The 20,892-nt window shown below is 36.5% G+C and overlaps 3 protein-coding genes across 5 annotated transcripts; 2 read left to right on the top strand and 1 right to left on the bottom strand.

The window, feature by feature from the left end:
- The first annotated feature begins 1,470 nt into the window (after nucleotides 1–1,470).
- Nucleotides 1,471–7,788, top strand: LOC122635103 (ionotropic receptor 25a). The gene is made up of 9 exons (XM_043824915.1): nucleotides 1,471–1,779; nucleotides 1,821–1,994; nucleotides 2,075–3,228; nucleotides 3,558–4,390; nucleotides 4,553–4,882; nucleotides 4,985–5,091; nucleotides 6,628–6,814; nucleotides 6,881–7,079; nucleotides 7,179–7,788. Exons 2-9 carry the CDS (start codon nucleotides 1,850–1,852, stop codon nucleotides 7,641–7,643), a joined length of 3,420 nt encoding a protein of 1,139 aa, XP_043680850.1. The 5' UTR covers nucleotides 1,471–1,779; nucleotides 1,821–1,849; the 3' UTR covers nucleotides 7,644–7,788.
- LOC122635113 lies at nucleotides 7,780–8,349 on the bottom strand. Its single transcript, XM_043824935.1, has 2 exons — nucleotides 8,183–8,349; nucleotides 7,780–8,088 (listed from the first exon to the last, which is right to left on the bottom strand). The coding sequence occupies exons 1-2, from the start codon at nucleotides 8,221–8,223 to the stop codon at nucleotides 7,839–7,841; spliced, it is 291 nt and encodes a 96-aa protein (XP_043680870.1). The 5' UTR covers nucleotides 8,224–8,349; the 3' UTR covers nucleotides 7,780–7,838.
- Nucleotides 8,350–11,273: 2,924 nt separating this feature from the next.
- Nucleotides 11,274–19,262, top strand: LOC122635079 (alkaline phosphatase 4). Of its 3 annotated transcripts, none has more exons than XM_043824862.1 (8): nucleotides 11,274–11,428; nucleotides 12,865–12,966; nucleotides 13,646–13,866; nucleotides 14,672–14,864; nucleotides 16,366–16,532; nucleotides 16,843–17,154; nucleotides 18,153–18,582; nucleotides 18,933–19,262. In XM_043824862.1, the coding sequence occupies exons 2-8, from the start codon at nucleotides 12,882–12,884 to the stop codon at nucleotides 19,160–19,162; spliced, it is 1,638 nt and encodes a 545-aa protein (XP_043680797.1). In that variant the 5' UTR covers nucleotides 11,274–11,428; nucleotides 12,865–12,881; the 3' UTR covers nucleotides 19,163–19,262. The 3 variants fall into 3 exon arrangements, with proteins under 3 accessions (XP_043680797.1, XP_043680799.1, XP_043680798.1); XM_043824864.1 differs by having other exon boundaries at nucleotides 11,283–11,428; nucleotides 13,666–13,866; XM_043824863.1 differs by lacking the exon at nucleotides 11,274–11,428 and adding an exon at nucleotides 11,655–11,915.
- The last annotated feature ends 1,630 nt before the right edge of the window (nucleotides 19,263–20,892 follow it).

Raw genomic sequence — 20,892 nt, 5'->3', positions numbered from 1 at the left:
CTAACGGCGAGTTTGCTTTAAAATCCGCGGTACTATCTTGCGATTACTCGCAAGGAGAAGGTGACATTCTATTATCGGATTTGGATCAAAAAGAGAAAACACAAAACAAAATAAAAATCTGCAAACGCACTTATCTAATCGGTATCGGGGTTAAGTCCTTAACGTCGCCACAGCGACCTATTCGATTACAGCTTACCGTTAACCGGAGGATCCTATTTACGTATTCCCTGGCTCTTCCAATTAACGAAGAGTAAATTGTCGTCATTCTAACCTTCGGCTATTGTGATTCGAAGTTGGGATCCATTAGCAGCGCGATGCACTTAGCAATATAAACGTACATATACACGTACATATATAGGATGCGTAGGTATATACGGACCGACCTTCCTTCCTTTTTCTGAAAACTTTGTTTTCTCGTCTTTATGTCGGCCAATACGAATACAATGTACCTACATGGACTAAAGTTGCTTTATCACAGCTAAAATATCATGAATTAATGTCGTTAATTGTAAGCAGAGAATTTTGAAAAAGTTTCAAGATCATTATCTCGATCCTTTTCAGCGTGTATTGTACGATTAGAACGTTCTCCGTAAGTTTAATGAATGCTCGTGACTGTAAGTAATTCATTAATAATGCGCTTTGCCTTCTAAAAGAATATACATATATAATGTACATTATACATATATAGATATATATGACCTTTTCGAGCGGATACATAAATCAACCTTCAACGATTTGTTACTTTTTCATCGTAAAGGAAAGGAGAAGTTAAAGGAATGATAAACCGATAGAAAGTATCGCTTAAAAAAGTGCCGCGATAAAGAGCAAAGTTAAGACGCCCGATGAAAGATTTAATTGATTATTTTTGGCGATTATTTTTTTTGTACTTATGTCGTTCAATTCGTTTAGTTCGAAGGATTATCAACAATCGTAAAATGGATCGCCACGAGCACGAGATCGAGCCTTGTTGACGGAATGTATGAAAAGATCAACGTGACATCAATTATATTAGCGAATAATTGTGACGTAGATATAATTATTAAATGAATATAATTGTTATATATATATACACATATATATATATATATATATTATCATATGCATACTTTTGGCTTGCGTACGTAATTGTCATCGATAGCGCGTATCGTAAATTAATGTTACGCTTTTAAGGAAAGTTTAACGGAAATGCGCGAGAGATAATTATTCATTTAAAGTCCATTCCGATAAATGGAAGATAATTGTTCGAATGATATCTATATCTAAGGAAGATCTGCCAAATACGGATCAAATACGGAACCAAATGCGGTCCATCGTTTGGATCGCTGAATATAAACGACATTAAATACTAAATATGTTAGATGCCTATATGGTAAATGAAGATCTTTCGAATGATTGTGAAAATAGAAATCGGAACGTATCTTTCGGACATCGGAATAAACGAAGGGAAATATAAGAAGAAATATAAGAAGAAGGAGTTATTAACGATTAGATAAAAATTAGGATGGCAATAATGTATAGATCCTTTGTAAAAATAAAGGCGAGAAAGTCCAAAGGATTGATTGGGTCATCCCCGAGGCAACCGATGGGCAAACAAAAATAAGCGAAGCATCGAGCAGAGTTCCAGTTCGAAGACTAGCCTTGTCCAGAGAGCAGGCCGATATATAGCCTCGTATAGCCAAAAATCGAGCCGTCATCGTGTGTCCGTCATTTCAATAGGACGCTGTCATTCGCCAACAAATCGCGACGCGATAGAAAATCTAGAAAGGGGAAGGAGTACAGGCCAGGCGTCTTATTTACAACTTTAAGACTCGATAAAGAAGGGAAGAGTTTAACGGAGTGATTCTCGACCATGAACTTTGCTTTCCCTACGTTAATCGCCTCCATCATTTACGTTCTTTCGCCTAAATCCGCTCAAACTCCGGTCGATGGTCAGACAATAGAAAATAAGCCGACGAGAAAAGGGACCGTAATCAATCCCAGGCCGGTTAACATTTGTAGGTGTTACTTTTTAACAATCTCTTTTATAAAAATGAAAATAATAGACGATCGATCCAAAATCAAATGCTATTTTCAGTCGTGATCAACGACGAGGCCAACGGGATAGCTAACGCGAGCATAGAGGCGGCCCTGAAAACGCTTCGTGATAAATACCAAGGTCACTTAGGTCAAGTTTACTCGGTGCAAGCGAACGGATCCGATCCCCAGGATTCTCTGCATCGAATATGCGATGCTTGGGAAAAAGCAATCGGCAGAGGTACGGATACTGCGCCGGATTTCGTTCTATCAACGGCGATCGCCGGTTGGAGCGTCGAAGCGTCGAACTCGTTTTCGAGCGCACTCGGTTTGCCAACGTTGTCCGCTCAATTTGGACAAGAAGAGGACTTACGATATTGGAGTAACTTGGACTACGAGAAGAGATCCTATCTCGTGCAGGTAATGCCGCCGGCTGATCTGGTGCCCGGGATTATTCGAAAATTGGCCATTTACCTTAAAATCACAAACGCTGCGATACTCTTCGACCGTAACTTCGACATGAGTTACAAGTACGACAGTCTTCTGCTGAACGTACCGACGAGACACGTGATAAACATCATCGCACAAACTGTCGACGACATGAAGGAACAACTTTCGCGTATGCGAGATTTGGACGTCGTGAATTATTTTATTCTGGGTGAGGGAAAGACCATCGATATGGTCCTTAAAACCGCGGAAGCTTTAAATTTTACCGGTCACAAGTACGGTTGGTTCGCCCTGACTATGGAGAAAGATATTTGGCCAAATTGCAATTGCAAAAATATCAGTCTACTTTTCATAAAACCGGAATTGAGAGATACGGAGGATACGACGAGCGCCGACGATTCTCTCGAAGCTGTTCTACCTAGTCCCTTTCTATCGTCCGCCTTTTATTACGACTTGACCTTGCTCGGCGTCGAAAGCATGAAATCCGCGATAGAACGCGAGGAGTGGCCTCTACTACCTTCTCACATCGGTTGCGACGATTACAACGGTAACAACACACCTAGCAGAAATTTTGATTTTTTCGAGAAGCTTCGGGCTACGTCGAAGAATATGACGCCGACCTATGCCGCTTTCAAATGGGGTAAAAAGAACGGAGAGCACGGGGCCGATTTCCGAATGTCCATCAATTTGGTCTACATCGAGAAAGAGATTCTGACTTCCGCCGAAAATATCGGAAGTTGGTCGGCTGGAGTAGACTCACCATTGGAGGCAAGTTCTCAAATGTTGCCTCGGATATAAGCCTCGCTTGATCCTTTGGCTTGTCTCGCAAGCGCTAGCGCATCTTCGAAATCGAGAACGATCGAACGTTCGTAATCCGTTCGTCGCGTCCGACGCAAGCTCGACGCCTTCCAAAGATCTTTCTAGCTACGTATAAGTATAATAATAGTTTTACGCACGCACACACGCACGCACACTTCCAAATACTTTCTTGACAAGTTTCGTTCGCTATTATATTTTCTCCAATTTCCCCGTTCCCCGTTAATATCGTCCATTCGTTGAGGAAAACCTTTCGAAAAGTATGTACGTCTTGTTCGAAGGTCGTCAACGATATTATCGCAAACAGCACAGCGGTGACGAGCTACAGAGTCGTGACGGTGATACATCCGCCGTTCGTCATGTACAAGGAAGAGACAGGCGAGTGGTATGGCTTCTGCATCGATCTGCTCAACGAGATACGCCAGACTGTCGAGTTCGAATACGACATACGAGCGATAGATAATTACGGTGAGATGAGCGAGAATGGCAGTTGGAACGGTATGATAAAAGAGCTAATGGAGAAACGAGCTGACATCGCACTCGGTACTCTCTGGGTGATGGCGGAGAGAGAAAAGGTCGTTGATTTTACCGTCCCTTATTACGACCTCGTTGGTTTAACGATAATGATGTTGAAACCAAAAACTCAAACGTCCCTCTTCAAGTTCCTCACTGTTCTGGAAAACGAGGTTTGGTTTTGCATACTCGCCGCTTACTTCTTCACGAGTTTCCTCATGTGGGTCTTCGATCGTTGGTCACCCTACAGCTATCAAAATAATCGTGAAAAGTATAAGGACGACGAGGAGAAGAGAGAGTTCAATCTGAAGGAGTGTCTTTGGTTCTGTATGACCTCGTTGACACCCCAGGGCGGTGGCGAGGCACCAAAAAATCTCTCGGGACGGCTCGTCGCTGCTACATGGTGGCTCTTTGGTTTCATCATAATCGCCTCTTACACGGCGAATCTCGCCGCGTTTCTTACGGTTTCTAGGCTCGACACGCCGATCGAATCCTTGGACGATCTTAGCAAACAGTATAAGATTCAGTACGCGCCAGTTAAAAATTCTGCGGCGTATATTTACTTCGAGAGGATGGCTCACATCGAGGCTCGATTTTACGAGTAAGCCCAAACGAGCGTGGCGATAATTACGATCGATCTCGTAACGATCGACTTGATTCGGTTCTAGCCTTCTATTCTTTTTCTTTTCTTTTTCCTTTTCTCCTTCTCCCGTCCCTTATCTCGAAATTGACCCGCATATTTACTCTTCAATTACGTTTGCAGAATATGGAAGGACATGAGCTTGAACGATAGCTTGTCGGAAGTGGAAAGGGCAAAATTGGCCGTCTGGGAATATCCCGTCAGCGATAAGTACACGAAAATGTTTCAGGCTATGAAAGAGGCTAACTTCCCTGCCAACGTGGAGGAGGCAATTAGACGGGTTCTTCGTCTTGATTCGAACAATGAATTTGCCTACATCGAAGATGCATCGACGATCAAGTATCTCGCTATGACGAATTGCGATGTTATGCAAGTAGGAGAAGAATTCTCGAGGAAGCCTTATGCCATCGCTGTGCAGCAAGGCTCACCGTTGAAAGAACAATTTAACAATGCGTACGTAAATAGAGACGTTTCTTCCTATATATCTACAGGATGGTATAAATAATTATAATTAATCTGTTTTCTTTTTTCTTCTTTTTTCTTTTTAACACGTAGCATTCTAATATTGTTGAATAAGAGGAAATTGGAGAAGCTAAAGGACAAATGGTGGAAACGTAATCCCGAAAGGAAGGACTGCGGAAAGGAGGACGAGCAGAGCGACGGTATCAGCATTCACAACATCGGTGGTGTCTTCGTAGTGATTTTCGTAGGCATTGCTTTCGCTTGTTTAACATTAGCTTTCGAATATTGGTGGTATCGTTATCGACCAAAAATCGTTAAAGCCTCGAGGCAAATCGCCTCGACTCCAAACGGCAAAGCTGGGAAAGCCGTAAGACCAATAAGATTTAATCTACAACCGGCACCCACTCATGGATTTCAAGCCGCTCGATTTAAATCGAGGTTTTGAATCTTTTCTGCTTTTTCGATAGATTTATTACTCGCGCGCGTTTGAGTTTTCGCGTCAGGATTGCGCACATGGCTGCTGTGTGTATCTTATCATATATCGATATATTCATGTTTATATATAAAATATTGTGTGTCATACATCGATTTCCTTCAAAAGATTTTTTAATTGAAAAGGATATTGTTTTTCTGTCGATCAACCGTGTCCTTTCCTCTCTGTGTTTCCTCTCCTTTACGCTCCTCTTTCTTTACACGTCCTCATACGCCATGTAAGGATTTGTTTTTACTGTTGCCATGTATGACCGCGCGTTTAATATCTTTCCTTTGATCTTCATCGTTACGAGTAATAAGCAGCGACGAAGCATTAGTTGCTGCCAACACGGAAACGCGGAGGAGCTCTTCGAGATACATGGGACATCGACGAAAAGTTCAGTAAACAAAAAAGAACGTTTTTCTAAAAAGAACAAAATCTTTCCGATCGATGCATTCGTTTTTTGGCAACTGATACTTCTTTAGCAACTTTTAGAACATTTCCTGTTACAAAATTTGCGCCATAATGCAATAGGCTGCATACTCGATTAGTCTCATTCACATTGGCTTTTATATCTTCGTTTGAATCAACCAATCGGCTTTCATTTCTACGAGATGCGTTGCCCGATTGCAGCGTATGGTAACGCCATCGAGATAATTTAAAACTGCGAGAAACATTTGATTAAAAGTACTTAAGTATGTGATATTAAATTTTGTTTTTATTATAAATATTCCAATAACTAATATTTTAATGATTAACGCGTTTACCTTTCAACGTGATGTATAACCAAGCATTATTCATAAATGCTTCGATAAATATTTTTAAGGTTAGAAGTTATTGAATATGAAAAGAGAAAGGAGAAGAAACATTTGAGTCTCATTAAAGTTGACGTAGCAACAATTTTATTGGGATTTTATAGTGATTCTATTATCGATATAGTGGGGACAGCAAATATTAATATGCCGAGTGTTATATTAAAATCTCGTTTTGTGAGACCATTATATACTTGCATGGTAGGCAAACAATGTCAGAAATTTCTTAATAGATATTTAACTGACGACGTAAAGCATACCTTGCGAAAAGAGAAAATCATTCATCCCTATAGCAAATTGCATCCATGGAAATCTCGTGAAAGCTTTTCTCAATACTTGTTAAATAATGTTATATACAACGAAGGTTAGAAAGTTGTTACCGTAGGCTTTATATAGTTCAGATCGAACAAGAATATTACTCCTTCTTGTGCATTACTTTTCTTCCTTTACAGATGGATTGGTTGCAATAAATAAACCGTACGGCATATCCGCTAGAAAGCTGTTGATTGCAAATAAAACTTGTTCCAATACTTATTCTACGGTACCAAATGGCGTAGATTATACCTTGGACGATAGTTTACAATTTCTCGCAAAGAAATTAGGATACGCCAAATTGATTATAGTTAAAACACCAGAAAAGTAAGTTTTCTATAAGAAAAATACTTTTATGCGTTTATAATGGAATTTGTTGCCTATTAACTACAGATTTATGAGCGGTGTAACGTTATTAGCAGCGAACGAAAAGTTACAAGATGCCATTCGTACTTCCTATCAAAGAGCAATAGGAATGCAACTTCTTAATAAAACGTATTGGATCGTTACTTTAAGAGTACCAAATCAAATAAAAGGACGGGAACGCTTGTGTATGTCAAAAGAGTTAAATCGATCTGAAACCAAGAGCACGGTAATTTTGTTTCTACCGTGCTTATATCGCTCTCATATACCATTCGATGTAACAATACAAGGAAATTCATTTACCTTATTTTATATTATAAATTTATAGATAACGATTGGAGAAAAATGGAGTAGGAATGCGGAAAAACGGAGAGAAATAAAAGTGTTAAATATCGAATTTGAAATCATCTCAAATTCAACAAATAATTTAAGTTCCTTTATAGAGATAAAATCGTCAACCACAAAATGGCATGCTCTACGATTGTTTGCTTCCACCAGATTATATACTCCAATTCTGGGAGACAATCTTTATGGGTCAAGAATACAGAATATCACGGGCAGATGGGTATTATCATTTCCAGAAGCGAATAATGACGCGCCACAAATGAATTCTGAGCTATTAAAAATATTACATTTAACTAAAGCTAAGCAAGAACTAATACCTTGCCATGTTCATGCCCGAAGTGTAATTTTACCAAAATTCAAGGGTACGTATTTGAGGTTAGAAGCACCCTTAACATCGCCATTCGACTGGACTTGCAAACAGTTAAAATTTAAAAATATACCACTGTAAGAAGCAGAGAGTCTCCTCGTACATAGCATGACATGTACATACATACCCATGTATCGTGGGATATTTATATTGCATATAAATCGCACATTGGACATATTTGTGAATTAGAAATAATAAGAAATAAAAGTACTACATAGACATTTAACATCTCGATTGATATTTTACGAACAACCACAGAAATATTGCATAGAATAATTAATGACTTAAGACATGTTTGCCTTTTAATATTCTTCTCATAAGAATTCGTCTACCCGCAGGCGTAGACATTCTTGCATACCATCCCAATCTTGTAACGCGTTTGTACTCGGAAGGTTTCGCAAAGTTATACCTCGGCTTCGTTATATAGAAGAATTTTGTTCTGACGGATGTGAAATTCCATTGACACTGATTCGGTCCAAGTGGTACGTTCAACGGTCGAACGAGCCCATTGCTTGCTGCGTTATGTCTGTGAAGATTAAGAAGAAAAGAAATTTTCAAGAATGATGACATTAACTATGATGCAGTAACGTGAAAAAGATACGAAACGGAATACTACATACGGAAATGCAGTTAAAAAACTAGAAATCAATCGGCCAAACATCGTTTAATACGATTGTTCGTTCGTTCAAATTTATATAAAATATAATAAAAGATATGAGATGCGGAGCAGCGTGGAACGTAAGTGTTGGAATTATGGCCGGAGGTTAGAATGGAATGGATTTGATACAGTTTCTTGCTAAAGAGATGGCGCTCGCGAAAAGAACACTACCGGCGAAATGCATGAATTATTGCCTTTTTGCAGGCGTAATTCATTATCAATATCGATATAATTTGTAATTTCATATATATGCACGAAGGTAAATACAATAATTTTTAATGCTTCTAATGTTTCGATTAATGATATAAGAGATTAGATGAATTCTTCCAAGTCGATTGACTAGGACGTTGAAAGTCTAAGTTAAACGAAGTTCAAAGTTTCAGCTGCAGTAGATAGATATTTATCAAACTGATAACTGCGATCGTTAGTTTATCACGCCCGATAATGATTCATAATGCACACGTACATATGTACACATACGTAAATAATATCGAGATTAATAATATAATGATTTGCAGATACGTATTTAGGTAGAGATTATTCAAAAACCCGTAATGCTCTTTAGCTCTTTGTAATTATCAAACATAGGTCGTGATAATTGTCATCATTAATCATAGAAACGTGCTTCCTTGACTTTCATATGATCAACTAAAAAGGTACGCGTCGATGCTTCTCCAAGATCATAGCTTTGATAGATGCAATGGAATGTCGTTCGAGTATGCAACACTCGCTTCCGATTAGTCGTCTTGTACTTTTCTCGAATTACATGAACGTAAGAACGAGATGTAAATATGCCTCTAAATGTACCATCCTCGTGCACGGTGTTCGTCACGTGCTTACGTACCTGCCACTTAACGTGCATCACGCTCTCGATACGATCTTTTATATACTCTTGTTTTGACAAAGCTTCTTCGGGCGACTTTGAAGACGGTATCAAGTTAGCTTTCCTCAATCTCGTTTCATAACTCCTCCCGAGATAGGAATTATTATAGATACGCGAACTTATTCATGCGCGTATGGGTGTATTCCTTTTTCTTACATTTATGATATTTCTTTAAAAAGAGGAAAGGCGTTTCCAAGAACTTGAAAGATATTAAAAAACATGTTATTTCTTTTTCAAACTTGCGTACATTCATATATATATATATATATATATATATATATACGTATTTGTATGTAAGACATCCTTTACAATTTAAGGTATTTACACGTCAGCCGTTAGATATCGGCCGTTTTGCAATTTGGACGCGTATGTACATCGACCCGAATACGTTTCCTCTCTTCTCTTTTTTCTTTCTTTTTTGTTTTACGCAATATTTTTTGTTTCGTAGACATTGGATTTTATACTCGGTGGATCGCATAGAAACCGTTCTCTCACTTTTATACCAGGACGCGAATCAGGTCTGCTCCTGATACGTCTACTCCGATCCTTTGATTCTCGCTCGATGAAAAAAGATCGGAGTTGAGAAACTGAAAGGTGTTACATCCCTCTCCCGAAGGTGTAAATAGATGTGCTCGTTAAGGACTCGTAATAAAAGCAAATAATACTAATCGAAATTGATCGTCGAGCGTATTAATTGGCTTTATCGTTGCCCATATGACGAGAAAGCGATTAATAATAAATTATGACAAACACTAAGCTTTACCTCGAACGTAAATACAAGTGCCTATCTCGTAATGTATCTCGAGGAAGAAAAAATGATCTTACGTGATCGTAGAAAACGTCTTTTGAGCAAGAAACGAAAACGAGCAAGTACCATTCGTCACGGCACGATCAGCCGTGAAAAGCTTGTTTAGCATCTAAGCACAAGTTAAACGTGTAATAAATATTTCCAGAATTGTCGGTCCTTCGGGTAACAATAATTTGATAAGAAAAATGTATGTACGTCAAGAAAAAAGATTGAAAAAGATCTCAAACGTTATTAATAAGATGCAACTCGTCCTAATACGTGTAATTAATTCAATGTGCTCAACGAATGCAAGAAAAAAGGTCTGTTGTAATTTTATCAACGAGTAAGAACAAAGATATGTCGCAATATTGTTCGTCAAAAATTAATTCAAAGTATGCGTGTATCACGGAGATCGTTCTATGAAATGATAAGAGTTATCTTCGAAGATTCGTAGGATAGATTAAACCTGTATATTGAATATGCATATGTTCTATTTTCGAGTGCACATGAATTTCTACATCTTTCTTTTTGACTGTATTATTCCCTATTTATTCTTCGTCGAAAAAAAAAGAGCAGAAAAAGAATAAAAAAGAAAAAAAAAAAAAACAAAAAAGAGAAAAAGAAAACGTGCCGATGGAAAATCTACGAAAGAAACTTCTGAAACCTTGAAAGAAATAAAAAAAAAAGTGGAATAATCGTCCGTGCGTAGAAACAATAACGACTTTGGTCGAAGTCATTCAAGTCCATGTCCTTACGTACAATTTAAAACACTCTCGTATAAATGTAAAGAAACTCCTTCCATATTATGACAGTGATTACTGTAATAACATTGTATCCATAGTCATAATAACATTGCATCCATAGATGTTTGACGACGAGTTTCTTTATAAAAAAAATATATGATCATTCCTTTATTAAATCATGTAGCGCTTTGAACTCTCATATACATATTTTGTACTTTTTCAGTCTCATTTCATTTTCTTTTGCTTCACAATATTAATTTCCCATATCCGAAGGTTAATGTTCGTTAAACAGAAGTTTTATTTATTGTTAGTATGGTATAATTCTACTGGCATAGGTCGTACTATCATTTTGACGTCATTTTTTCTAAGAGTTTTTCTAATCTCCAGTTGAAAAACTAGAAAGAGCAAGAGAAAAAAATTTGGCGAGTAGATGAATATCTATTTGGTTGGTGGGTCGCGCTCACGAATTAATCTATCCTGGACATAAGACATAATGACATTGAGTTCTCTTCAATTACGGTCGGATTAGCAGCGCACGAGGGGTCCCCCCCTTCCGTACAGAATCCGTACCCAGTGTCCCTTGCACGCTCTCTCCACCTCGTGCACAATCTGCCACGGCCTTTGAAACGCTATATAAAGTGACAAACTTCCTCGGTGGCTCGGTATTAGCGTTAACACGGTATCACGACACGATCGGCTGTGTTTCGTCGGTCCTTGGACTCGGTCGGCGAGGAGTCACGACAGAAAAAACGAACAATATAACGATAACAATACAACGATATCTATCATCTCGAGGTTTTTATTTTTTTTCGATTGTTTCGAGTGTTCTGTGATTTCTCTCCCCGCCCCCCCCCTCTCTCTCTCTCTCTCTCTATCTCTGTGTCTTTTGATTCCTACCGTCAAAGCAAAATTCTTTCAATTACAAGAGTTTCAATGGTTTCTCGAAGAAGACGATGAATATTTTCTTATCGATAAAAAAGAAGAAGAGGAATACGAAAAAGCACGTGTTCGTGATATATTGGAAATTCGTTAGAAAGTCCCGTTCGAGATCGATTCTCTGATATTACGCACTGAGAAGATACATCTTACTTAGTCTTGTTTATCAACGATCGCGATTTGGAAGATATTTCGATAATCGATACGATAACCCTTTGGACTTTGGCTTTCTTTACGTAAGGACAAATATAGGTTACTCGTCTATTACCACCACGCGAGCATTACCGTTGATGGTACGACACCGTGTACACTGTACATGCTAATCGATCGGGCATCCTATACATATGTACGTACATACATATATGAAACTATATTCTACTGTATTCTCTCTTTCTTTTTATTTTTATTTTTAATTTTTATTTTAACAAATGAGAAATATTTCATCGAAGCGACAACTTTATTATTTTTTGTTTGGAAAAAAATCAGCGTTTCATGAACAATCGTTAAATTTGTGTTCTTACATTTTGTAACATCCGTTTATCGAATTTTGTGTAGGAAACGACGTAATACGAGATATATTTGGAATTATCGATTCTCTCTTTTCCTTCAACCCTTTTGTGATCCGTGTTGTATTGAGAATCGGAATACTATCGCCCTTGTGTGTGTGTGTGTGTGTGTGTGTGTGTACATGCGCGTAAAACATGTTTCGTTCAACATGTAAGATATAGCAGCTTCGTTAGAATTTTGTTCTCTTTTCCGTGAAATTAGAATATGATAAATAAAATTAGAATATAAATTTGATCATCTTAGGATTTACTACTTGTAGAAATTGCAACAAGAAACGATGATCTCCCAATCATATTAGATCACACGATCTAATCTCCTGCAAAAGAACTCTAGCAATCATTTTCAACATTCGATTTAAATTGATTTTATACGCTTGTTACGCAGATATTATATAATTATAAATGCATTATCGACGGTTAGCAAATAGTTCTTTTTCTAGGAAGGAAGAAAAAACAACAAACGTATTTTCAATTCTTTTCCAACTATTTAAGAAATGTCAGGATTCGTGAGAATGTAAAGAGGATAACTTGTTAAATACGTTTGTGCATTTATTCGTTAACTTAAATTGGACTGTTCTTAATTGCAAGAGTTACGAAACGATAGACAAAGTTGAAGGGATATTGTGTTGTTATACGCATGTTTATCTTAAAAATTGTCGTAAAAAAAGAACACATTCGCAATCACATTTACGGAACTAAATTCTAACGACCATTATATTTACTTTACAGATTGAAAAACCATAAATATGAAACGTCTCGTCGCGCTAGTTTGCATAATACTAAGTCTTCAGGATTCCACGGCTTTACGAATGGGATCCACGGATTACGAAGGTTTGTTACAATTATAATGTTCGCGAAAGCTTTCTAGTCTTTTATCTTAATTATTTCGTTTCTTCGAAATAGTTGAATTTATATTCGATATCTTTGATTTAACCGATTAATAAGGCAGTTTTTTCAAATTTCATTCAATAAGGTCGACAAGAGTAGAAAATATAAATATAAACCGTCATTACTGAAATTGAAATGATAATATGAAAATAGATCGATTTATAATTAAAATAATTTCGATTTTATTGAAATTAAATAATAAAAATTTTTATTGATTCGCACCACATTCAAGAATAATAGCTCGAATATGATGGAAATATAATGAATTCAAATGAAATGTAAATTCATTAATCATCGAAGTATACACCGAACGTACATACGCGTTGTTACTCCGAAGCATATCTACAAAGCATAAATCGCGAGATTTTGTTTTTTTTTTTTTCTTCGTGTATAAAAGAGAATAAAATGCGGATCATTAACGTTACTGCTTATGTTGTATTAACACTATATATGTAAGTGGATGTTTACATTTCGTTCGAATATCTTATGACATGGAAATAAACAGATAGAAATAAAGAAGAAAAAAACTCGCCATAAAAAGAAACAGAAAAACTACGATTGTTATCGCGAAAGAAAAGAATTATTCCATTGGCAACGAAGCGAAACTCTGATCTCTTATCAGACATGTCCTTCTGGATGAAGTCCGGACAAGAAAATCTTCAAAGGATCTTGGCTCATCGGGACATCGAGAATCGTGCGAAGAATGTGATCGTATTCATCGGCGATGGAATGGGCATTAGCACGATAACAGCTGGCAGAATTTTGACGGGACAGTCGAAGGGTCTCTCCGGCGAAGAGTATAAACTCGTTTTCGAGGATTTCCCCAGTACTGGCTTTTCCAAGGTATTTTAATAATTTATAATGATACCCTAATTTGCAAAGGACGCAATATTATTTTTATGTACATGCATACTTATGCGTAAGAGAAGAATGAATTTGTTATACGTAAGAAAGCTAAATTGCCTTTCTTTCTTTTTATATACGTAGATACATTTCAAGGAGAATTTCATTCGTTATGTTCTTTATTTTTGCAATCACAGCGACAACGTTTTTCTTCACTTTATCTTTTTGATGGACGTCCGACAGTCGTTAAGAGACAGATATCACGCGTAATTATCGAATACGCCGGGCAACGTTCCGCATACGCGAGATAATCTCTTTGTCCAAGTACTTGCTTATAAAAATGTCAGAAGCGCGAGTTGTTTTACATAAGCTCGGGAAAAGATAGCGGCACTAAATCACAATGTCATTGGCGAATATATCTCGTATCAATCTTGTTATATTTTCCTTTTCAGTCAGGATAAAACGTGACTAATTGAAAATTCTTTTTTCAATTTGAATTTATTTATTCGTATCGTATTCGTTCGTTCTTGTCCCAACAAAGTGGACATCGCTTTATTGTTTCTCATACGTCGCCTTTCAAATCGATGGTTAAATGAATACATATAGTATGTAATATATGTAGATTTTATAATATATAAAATATACAAGATGGTCCATAAAAACACATACATACGAAATTAGATTTAATAATGTATGCATGCAGATAAACGATTTATATTTAACGCGTTTTATCTCGATTAACTATTGTTTGGTAATAGCCGATTCGCGCAAGATTTACGATTTTACTGCCTATCTACTATTTCAGACATACAATGTTGATAAGCAAGTACCAGATTCAGCAGGCACGGCCACAGCGATGTTTTCCGGCGTAAAGTGTCGATACCGTGTTATCGGATACGATGCTAAGGCACGTTACAATCATTGCGATAAAGCGATCAATCAATTGAGTAAATTAACCACGATCGCTGATTGGGCCCAAGAGAGTGGTATGGACACAGGTGAGTGTGTCTTGTATTTTTATTGGCTTCCCGCTCTCTCGTGTGAAGAAATTTCATAAATAGAAATAAAATAGCCCTTCTGTACAACTTTGCTTTTTCGCAATAAGCACGACCGACGTGGCTCGCTTTACACACAAATGGCTGGTAAAAATGTAAAGCGAAATGTAGTGGTGAAACCATTCAAAGCTCGATAATAAAACGAAGATCGTAAAGTTTTTTCGGTGCGTCTTGATAACGACAAAAAAAAGAAGAAAAAAAGAGAAAAAGAAAAAAGTAAAAGAAAAGAAACGAATTTTACATCTAGCGGGTATCTTAGAAGATTTTTAGGAAGTCAACGAGTGATAACGTAATTCGAATGTAATTAAACGTAATAAAATGTAGATTCACGTAGCGACGAGAAATTTAGTTTCTACACACAAGCAGGTATGTATACATTCTACACATGTATATTCGAAGGTTAAAAGTAACGCGAACTCGAACGCGATCGTCTTCGGTGCGCTAATCTATTAATTCGGTCTACATAAAGCATCATGGACATTCGAGTACGTAATTAAGTATCTGTGTTGAGTCGACCTTGTTAAGAGTTGCGTCTACACAGTGAAAGTACTTACGGTCAATAAGCCGGGGAGGTCGTGAGCCGACCTTCTCTCTTATCGAGGACGATTTTACCACGACCATGACTGATTTCTCCTTTCGGGAAATGAAAGCAAATTTTATGCGAGCGTCGTCGCGCATCCTCGTCTCGCCTTGCGTTCGATATATCGCTATGTATCTCGAATTCTAATCTATCTACTTTTCTATTGTTGACATTCAAAAGCTGTCAAAAAAAAAAAAAAACTAACGTTAAACGAACGCATAGATTCTTGTGTGTAATAAAAAATACGAGTATGTTGAAATACAGTACTGGCTTACTGTTCGCTATTATTAATTCTGAAATTTAATCTCGTAACGATTCACAGATTCTCATGACTCAATTTCTAAAATCAAAGATCGAGAGAACAGATTCACGTGCAGTCGTTTATTATACATTGCATATCAGTTCAACGACATTTCTTATAAACAGCGATCTATTTCATTGGAAATTGTAAAATATTGTATCGCCTTGTCCAACTTGATTCATTGTCCAGTTCATTATCTAGGATGTATGAACATAATTCGAGAGTCTCGAATTCTAATTAAAATTCTCTGATATACTGCGATATAATAATAATGATGATAACGATGACGACGCTGCTGCTGCTGCTGCTGACGATGATGATGACGATGATGATGATGATAATTCATATTGATAATACAATTATTTTCTACTATTCATTAATTTTTATCTATCATATTTTGTATTATGACCTTTTGCGTGGAAGGAAAAATCACAAGAATCAAAAATAAGTTCATAATATAGATAAATAAGCAAAAAAAATGTTTCGATCGTTACGATTCGAAAGGTTAAGCGTGGCGACGATAAAAATACAAAATCAATCCAGATTATAAAGTCATTTTGTAGGTTTCGTCACTACGACCCGCGTGACCCACGCGACTCCGGCAGGGCTCTATGCTCACGTGAATAATCGTGATTGGGAGTGCGATTCGGAAATTCCAAAGGAGTACCGAGAATGTACAAAAGACATAGCTAGGCAGCTCGTCGAGGATGCACCAGGAAACGGTTTCAAGGTACATATATTTCCAAATTGATTCTATTCGTTCGTTGATTTGCCAGACCAAAGCGATATAAAAGTCTAATCGAGAGTTGGCAGTCTTTTATAGAAGATATCCCGCTCTTTCACTCGATTCTAAGTGTTATGATCGTCCTATTCGAAAGAAAAAAGATAAAGAACGTGTAAGGATTAAAAAATTTTGAGATTCGTGTGACTAGATCAATTAAAGCAACATTTTTATTGTTCGTGTATCGATTCGCGTAAAAGATCAAGCGATAAGAGAGAAGGCTTTTGATCGAGTTTAATCCAATTGAAATGATCATCAGGTGATAATGGGCGGTGGAGCCCAACATATGGGTATGACTATGGAAAAGATCGACAAAGGCACCTGTACCAGAAACGATGGTAGGAATTTGGCCGAGACGTGGATAAAAAATAATCCCGATGGGAAGCTGGTAACCGATGTCGAGGAACTAATGTCCGTTGACATTGGTAGTACCAGCAAGATCATGGGGATCTTTGCACCTAGTCACTTGCCTTATCGCGCTGAGAAGAATAACAATGTTCCGTCCTTGGCGAATATGACGATGCAAGCTATCAGATTGCTCAGAAAAAATAAAAATGGATTCCTCCTGATGGTAAGCTATTTTGTTTCGTCTTGATAATAATAAAAAAAAAAGGGAAACAAGAAAGAAAAAAAAAATATGGGAAAAGATGGGAAAAAAATTAAATGAGAAAAATCAGATGGAAAGTAACGTGACAAGGCAATAATTTGTTGATGTCGCCTAATTTTTTACTAGAATTAGAATTTCCCGGATGCTTTTCAAGGCAGTAGTACTTATCCAGATAATTCTATGCGTAACTTTAGAAGTTGATACAGCGGTACAGTGACTGTACTTTAACGACTTCTTAATCATAAAGTGCGTGTTACGGTAGAACACTCAAGAACGATCTATTGTTTGCACCGACTTGATAGCGTTATGATGATACTCCAGTATCATCGGATTAAATTGGTAGCATGGATTTGCTTTAGTAAGTAGACGAGACAATATAGAGTTATTAACTCCTGGAAGTGTTGGTATAATATTTTTAATGAAATTTAATAATCTATTTGTTAAATGATACAAATTTTTTCAAAATGAAGAGAGATTATTTAGAAAATGAAGAGGGATTTTCAAACCGTTTTAATTTAAATATTTCCGAACAGGAGTAACTAAAGCCAACGATACTTTCAATTCTATTACATAATCTTTTTAGCGAAGAACTTGAATGTGAATAGAGGGTTAAAAAAGTTGCAAAATTATGCATGGGGATAGCATGATTCACTTACAGTTCTAGCGCTGCGGTTTGATCATCAATTCAATTTTATTCTCTCTCTCTCTCTCTCTCTCTCTCTCTCTCTCTCTCTCTCTCTCTCTCTCTCTCTCTCTCTCTCTCTCTCTCTCTCTCTCTCTCTCTCTCTCTCTCTCTCTCTCCGAATGAATCGTAAGCAAGATTTCACCGAACTTGTTTAAACTTTATCAAGATCAATGTCAGTCACCTTGTACACATTGGTATATTATAGTTACACTTTAAACGTACTTACATACATATATTCGTTGCAACGACTTAGATTAATGCCGTACTCGTTTGCTAGGTCGAAGGTGGAAAGATAGATATAGCACATCACCAAAACTATGCAGAGTTGGCACTTCGCGAATTATCCGAATTCGAAGAAGCTGTGAACGTTGCCTTAAAACAAGTGAAATTGGACGAGACTTTGATAATCGTCACAGCCGATCATTCTCATTCTTTCACGATGAATGGCTATCCTGCTAGAGGCAACGACATACTTGGTTTAGCAAGTAACATAGCCAATAAGGATGATCAAAGATACGAGACACTTACCTATGCTAATGGCCCAGGATTTTTTTATCATCGTCGAAACGACAGTAAAAATGTCAACGAGACATGGGTAAACTTGGAAGAGGACAAAAATCGTGGCAATATATTTTATATGCACATGGCTGCTCAATATCTAAAGGACGATACTCATGGTGGTGAAGACGTTGGAGTTTACGCTATTGGTAATCACATTTATAATAATAATAAAAAAAAAAAAAATACATTAATTTCTTTTGATTTTGTGTGTTAACTCTTAAATTCATACAGTTGAGATGAAAAGTACTAAATTTTTGAAATGGATCTATCGCATTATCTTCTTTTTGCAATATTACTTATCCAATTTTTACTTCATTCAGACGAATTAATATTAAAAGTTCTATACGTCTACATTTATTAGTTTTTTCCTAAATATTTAAAACGAAAAAAGAGAAAAACGTGCATCAAAAAGTTAATCTATTACTTTTATAAATTTTTTTTTCATTGATACATTTCATCCATCCTATATATTAAATATTCAATCTATTATTTTTAGGTCCCTACTCCCATCTCTTCCGTAGTACATTTGAACAAAATTACATAGCTCATGTGATAGCCTACGCGGCTTGTTTCAAAGACTGGCCATCGCACTGTGACAGTGCGTACAGTCGGTACTTTTACGAGTTGTCGAATACGAGGGGACGTTCTACGGCGGCGTCGAGTTTCGCTTCTACGTATACGATATTCACGATACTCATCTTGATGTCAACTTTGATGAGGCCTTGATGAAGGATTATCCTCGTTCGTAGCAGTCAGCACAATATATTACATTTTTCTTTATCTAAATCGTATCAATGAATTATTATAATCAAAATTTTAAAAAGTACTACCACGATTCTCTCTCTCTCTCTCTCTCTCTCTCTCTCTCTCTCTCTCTCTCTCTCTCTCTCTCTCTCCCTCTCTCTTTGTATCTTAAAATACGACACGCACGTACGCCGCACGCACGCGCGCGCGCGTGAGCGACACACACACAATTTATTTCGCGATAAAAATATTAAGTAAAAGTTTTATAATTTGTCGAATATATATATATATATATATATATATATATATTTTAAATTTACATTCAAGCTTTCATTACAAGCTTTTAATAAACTTTCCAAATGAACAATACACAATCTCTTGATATTATATAGTTATAAAAGAATAAAGAAACAAATTGTGTGTTAGTAATAAGAAATAATTTTTTCTTTTGTATTTTTGGCATAGATTCTTTCTCTTTCATGAGAAAAGAATGTCAGATGATCATTAATCATATACTCGAATACTGTTATACTGCTAGTATACTCTAATTAACATAAGACCAAATATCCACATTGTGATGTTACATTGTTATTTTATGTAATATTTATCGAATGGTACAGATCATTTTTAACTTGGATGTATTTTACAGTAGTTTTATAGTATAGGTAACAAGTGAGAGTTTTGTGTCACACATATGTATGTATATATAAATAATTAATCTGATGTTACGATGTTCTCTGTTTAATATACTGATGGTCCTTAGTTGGTTAAAATACTTTAGATTTTATCAGAAAATGTTTCTTGAAAATCTGTTGTAATATGTTGAGTCAATTGAATATGTATTATATTTGCCAAATCTGTATTGAAAAAAGAAATTTAAAATACTGTTGGGGAAATGTTTTATATACATATGTGTTTATAATATTGTAACATTTCTCACCTTATTCGACAATTGTTTTAATCTCTTTCATATCCAAGTAATCATTGAAATGTTGTATGGCTTCCATTACTGCTTGTCATGATAAAATGATTTCTTCATATTGTTTCTTTTATATCAGTGTTCGAAAAGCGCACATTATGTAATGTAATATAATATTTTAGTTGAAAATATTAAAATACAAAGTATATAAACAAAATATATACTTTATTGTGTCAACTTCATTCTAATAACGACGAATATAAATAAATGATTGGATGTTAGTATAGAAATTACAAGATTCCCTTAAAAATATAGTTTACAAGCTTTATATCTACAGACATCAAATAGAAATGATTAATTGTCAGAGTTTGAACTAGCAAGATGTCCGTTTAGATAGTTTTTAATTTCGTATATCATATTTTTAATGTTTCGATATTTTCATACAAATAGATCGAAATTTTACAAGCACGTGGAGAAGCCATTGCACAGATGATGTACGCGCATATGCGACAGTCCAAGTTACGAATGTCTTGCAACTTGAATTTCATTACTAGCATAATCTTTATCATTCCGAGTGAAGCTATATCCAGTGCCAATTGGATTATCAATGTAAATTAAATTACGAGAAATACTTAAGAAATATAATACTTACACGATGCAAGGGTTGTTAGACTCGTTCGTCGTCCAGATAAAACACGTCCACCGAGATGCTTAGAGGAACGAATACTGCGTAACGAATACAACGCCTTAGTAAGGACGACGAATGTGGGAAAGTCGTGCCAAGGTTGATCTC

The sequence above is a fragment of the Vespula pensylvanica genome, chromosome 17 (assembly GCF_014466175.1).
Source record: "Vespula pensylvanica isolate Volc-1 chromosome 17, ASM1446617v1, whole genome shotgun sequence".
In the NCBI taxonomy this organism is placed as follows: domain Eukaryota; kingdom Metazoa; phylum Arthropoda; class Insecta; order Hymenoptera; family Vespidae; genus Vespula; species Vespula pensylvanica.
Note: the sequence above shows the minus strand (reverse complement) of the source record. Positions and strands in the feature narration are given on the sequence as shown.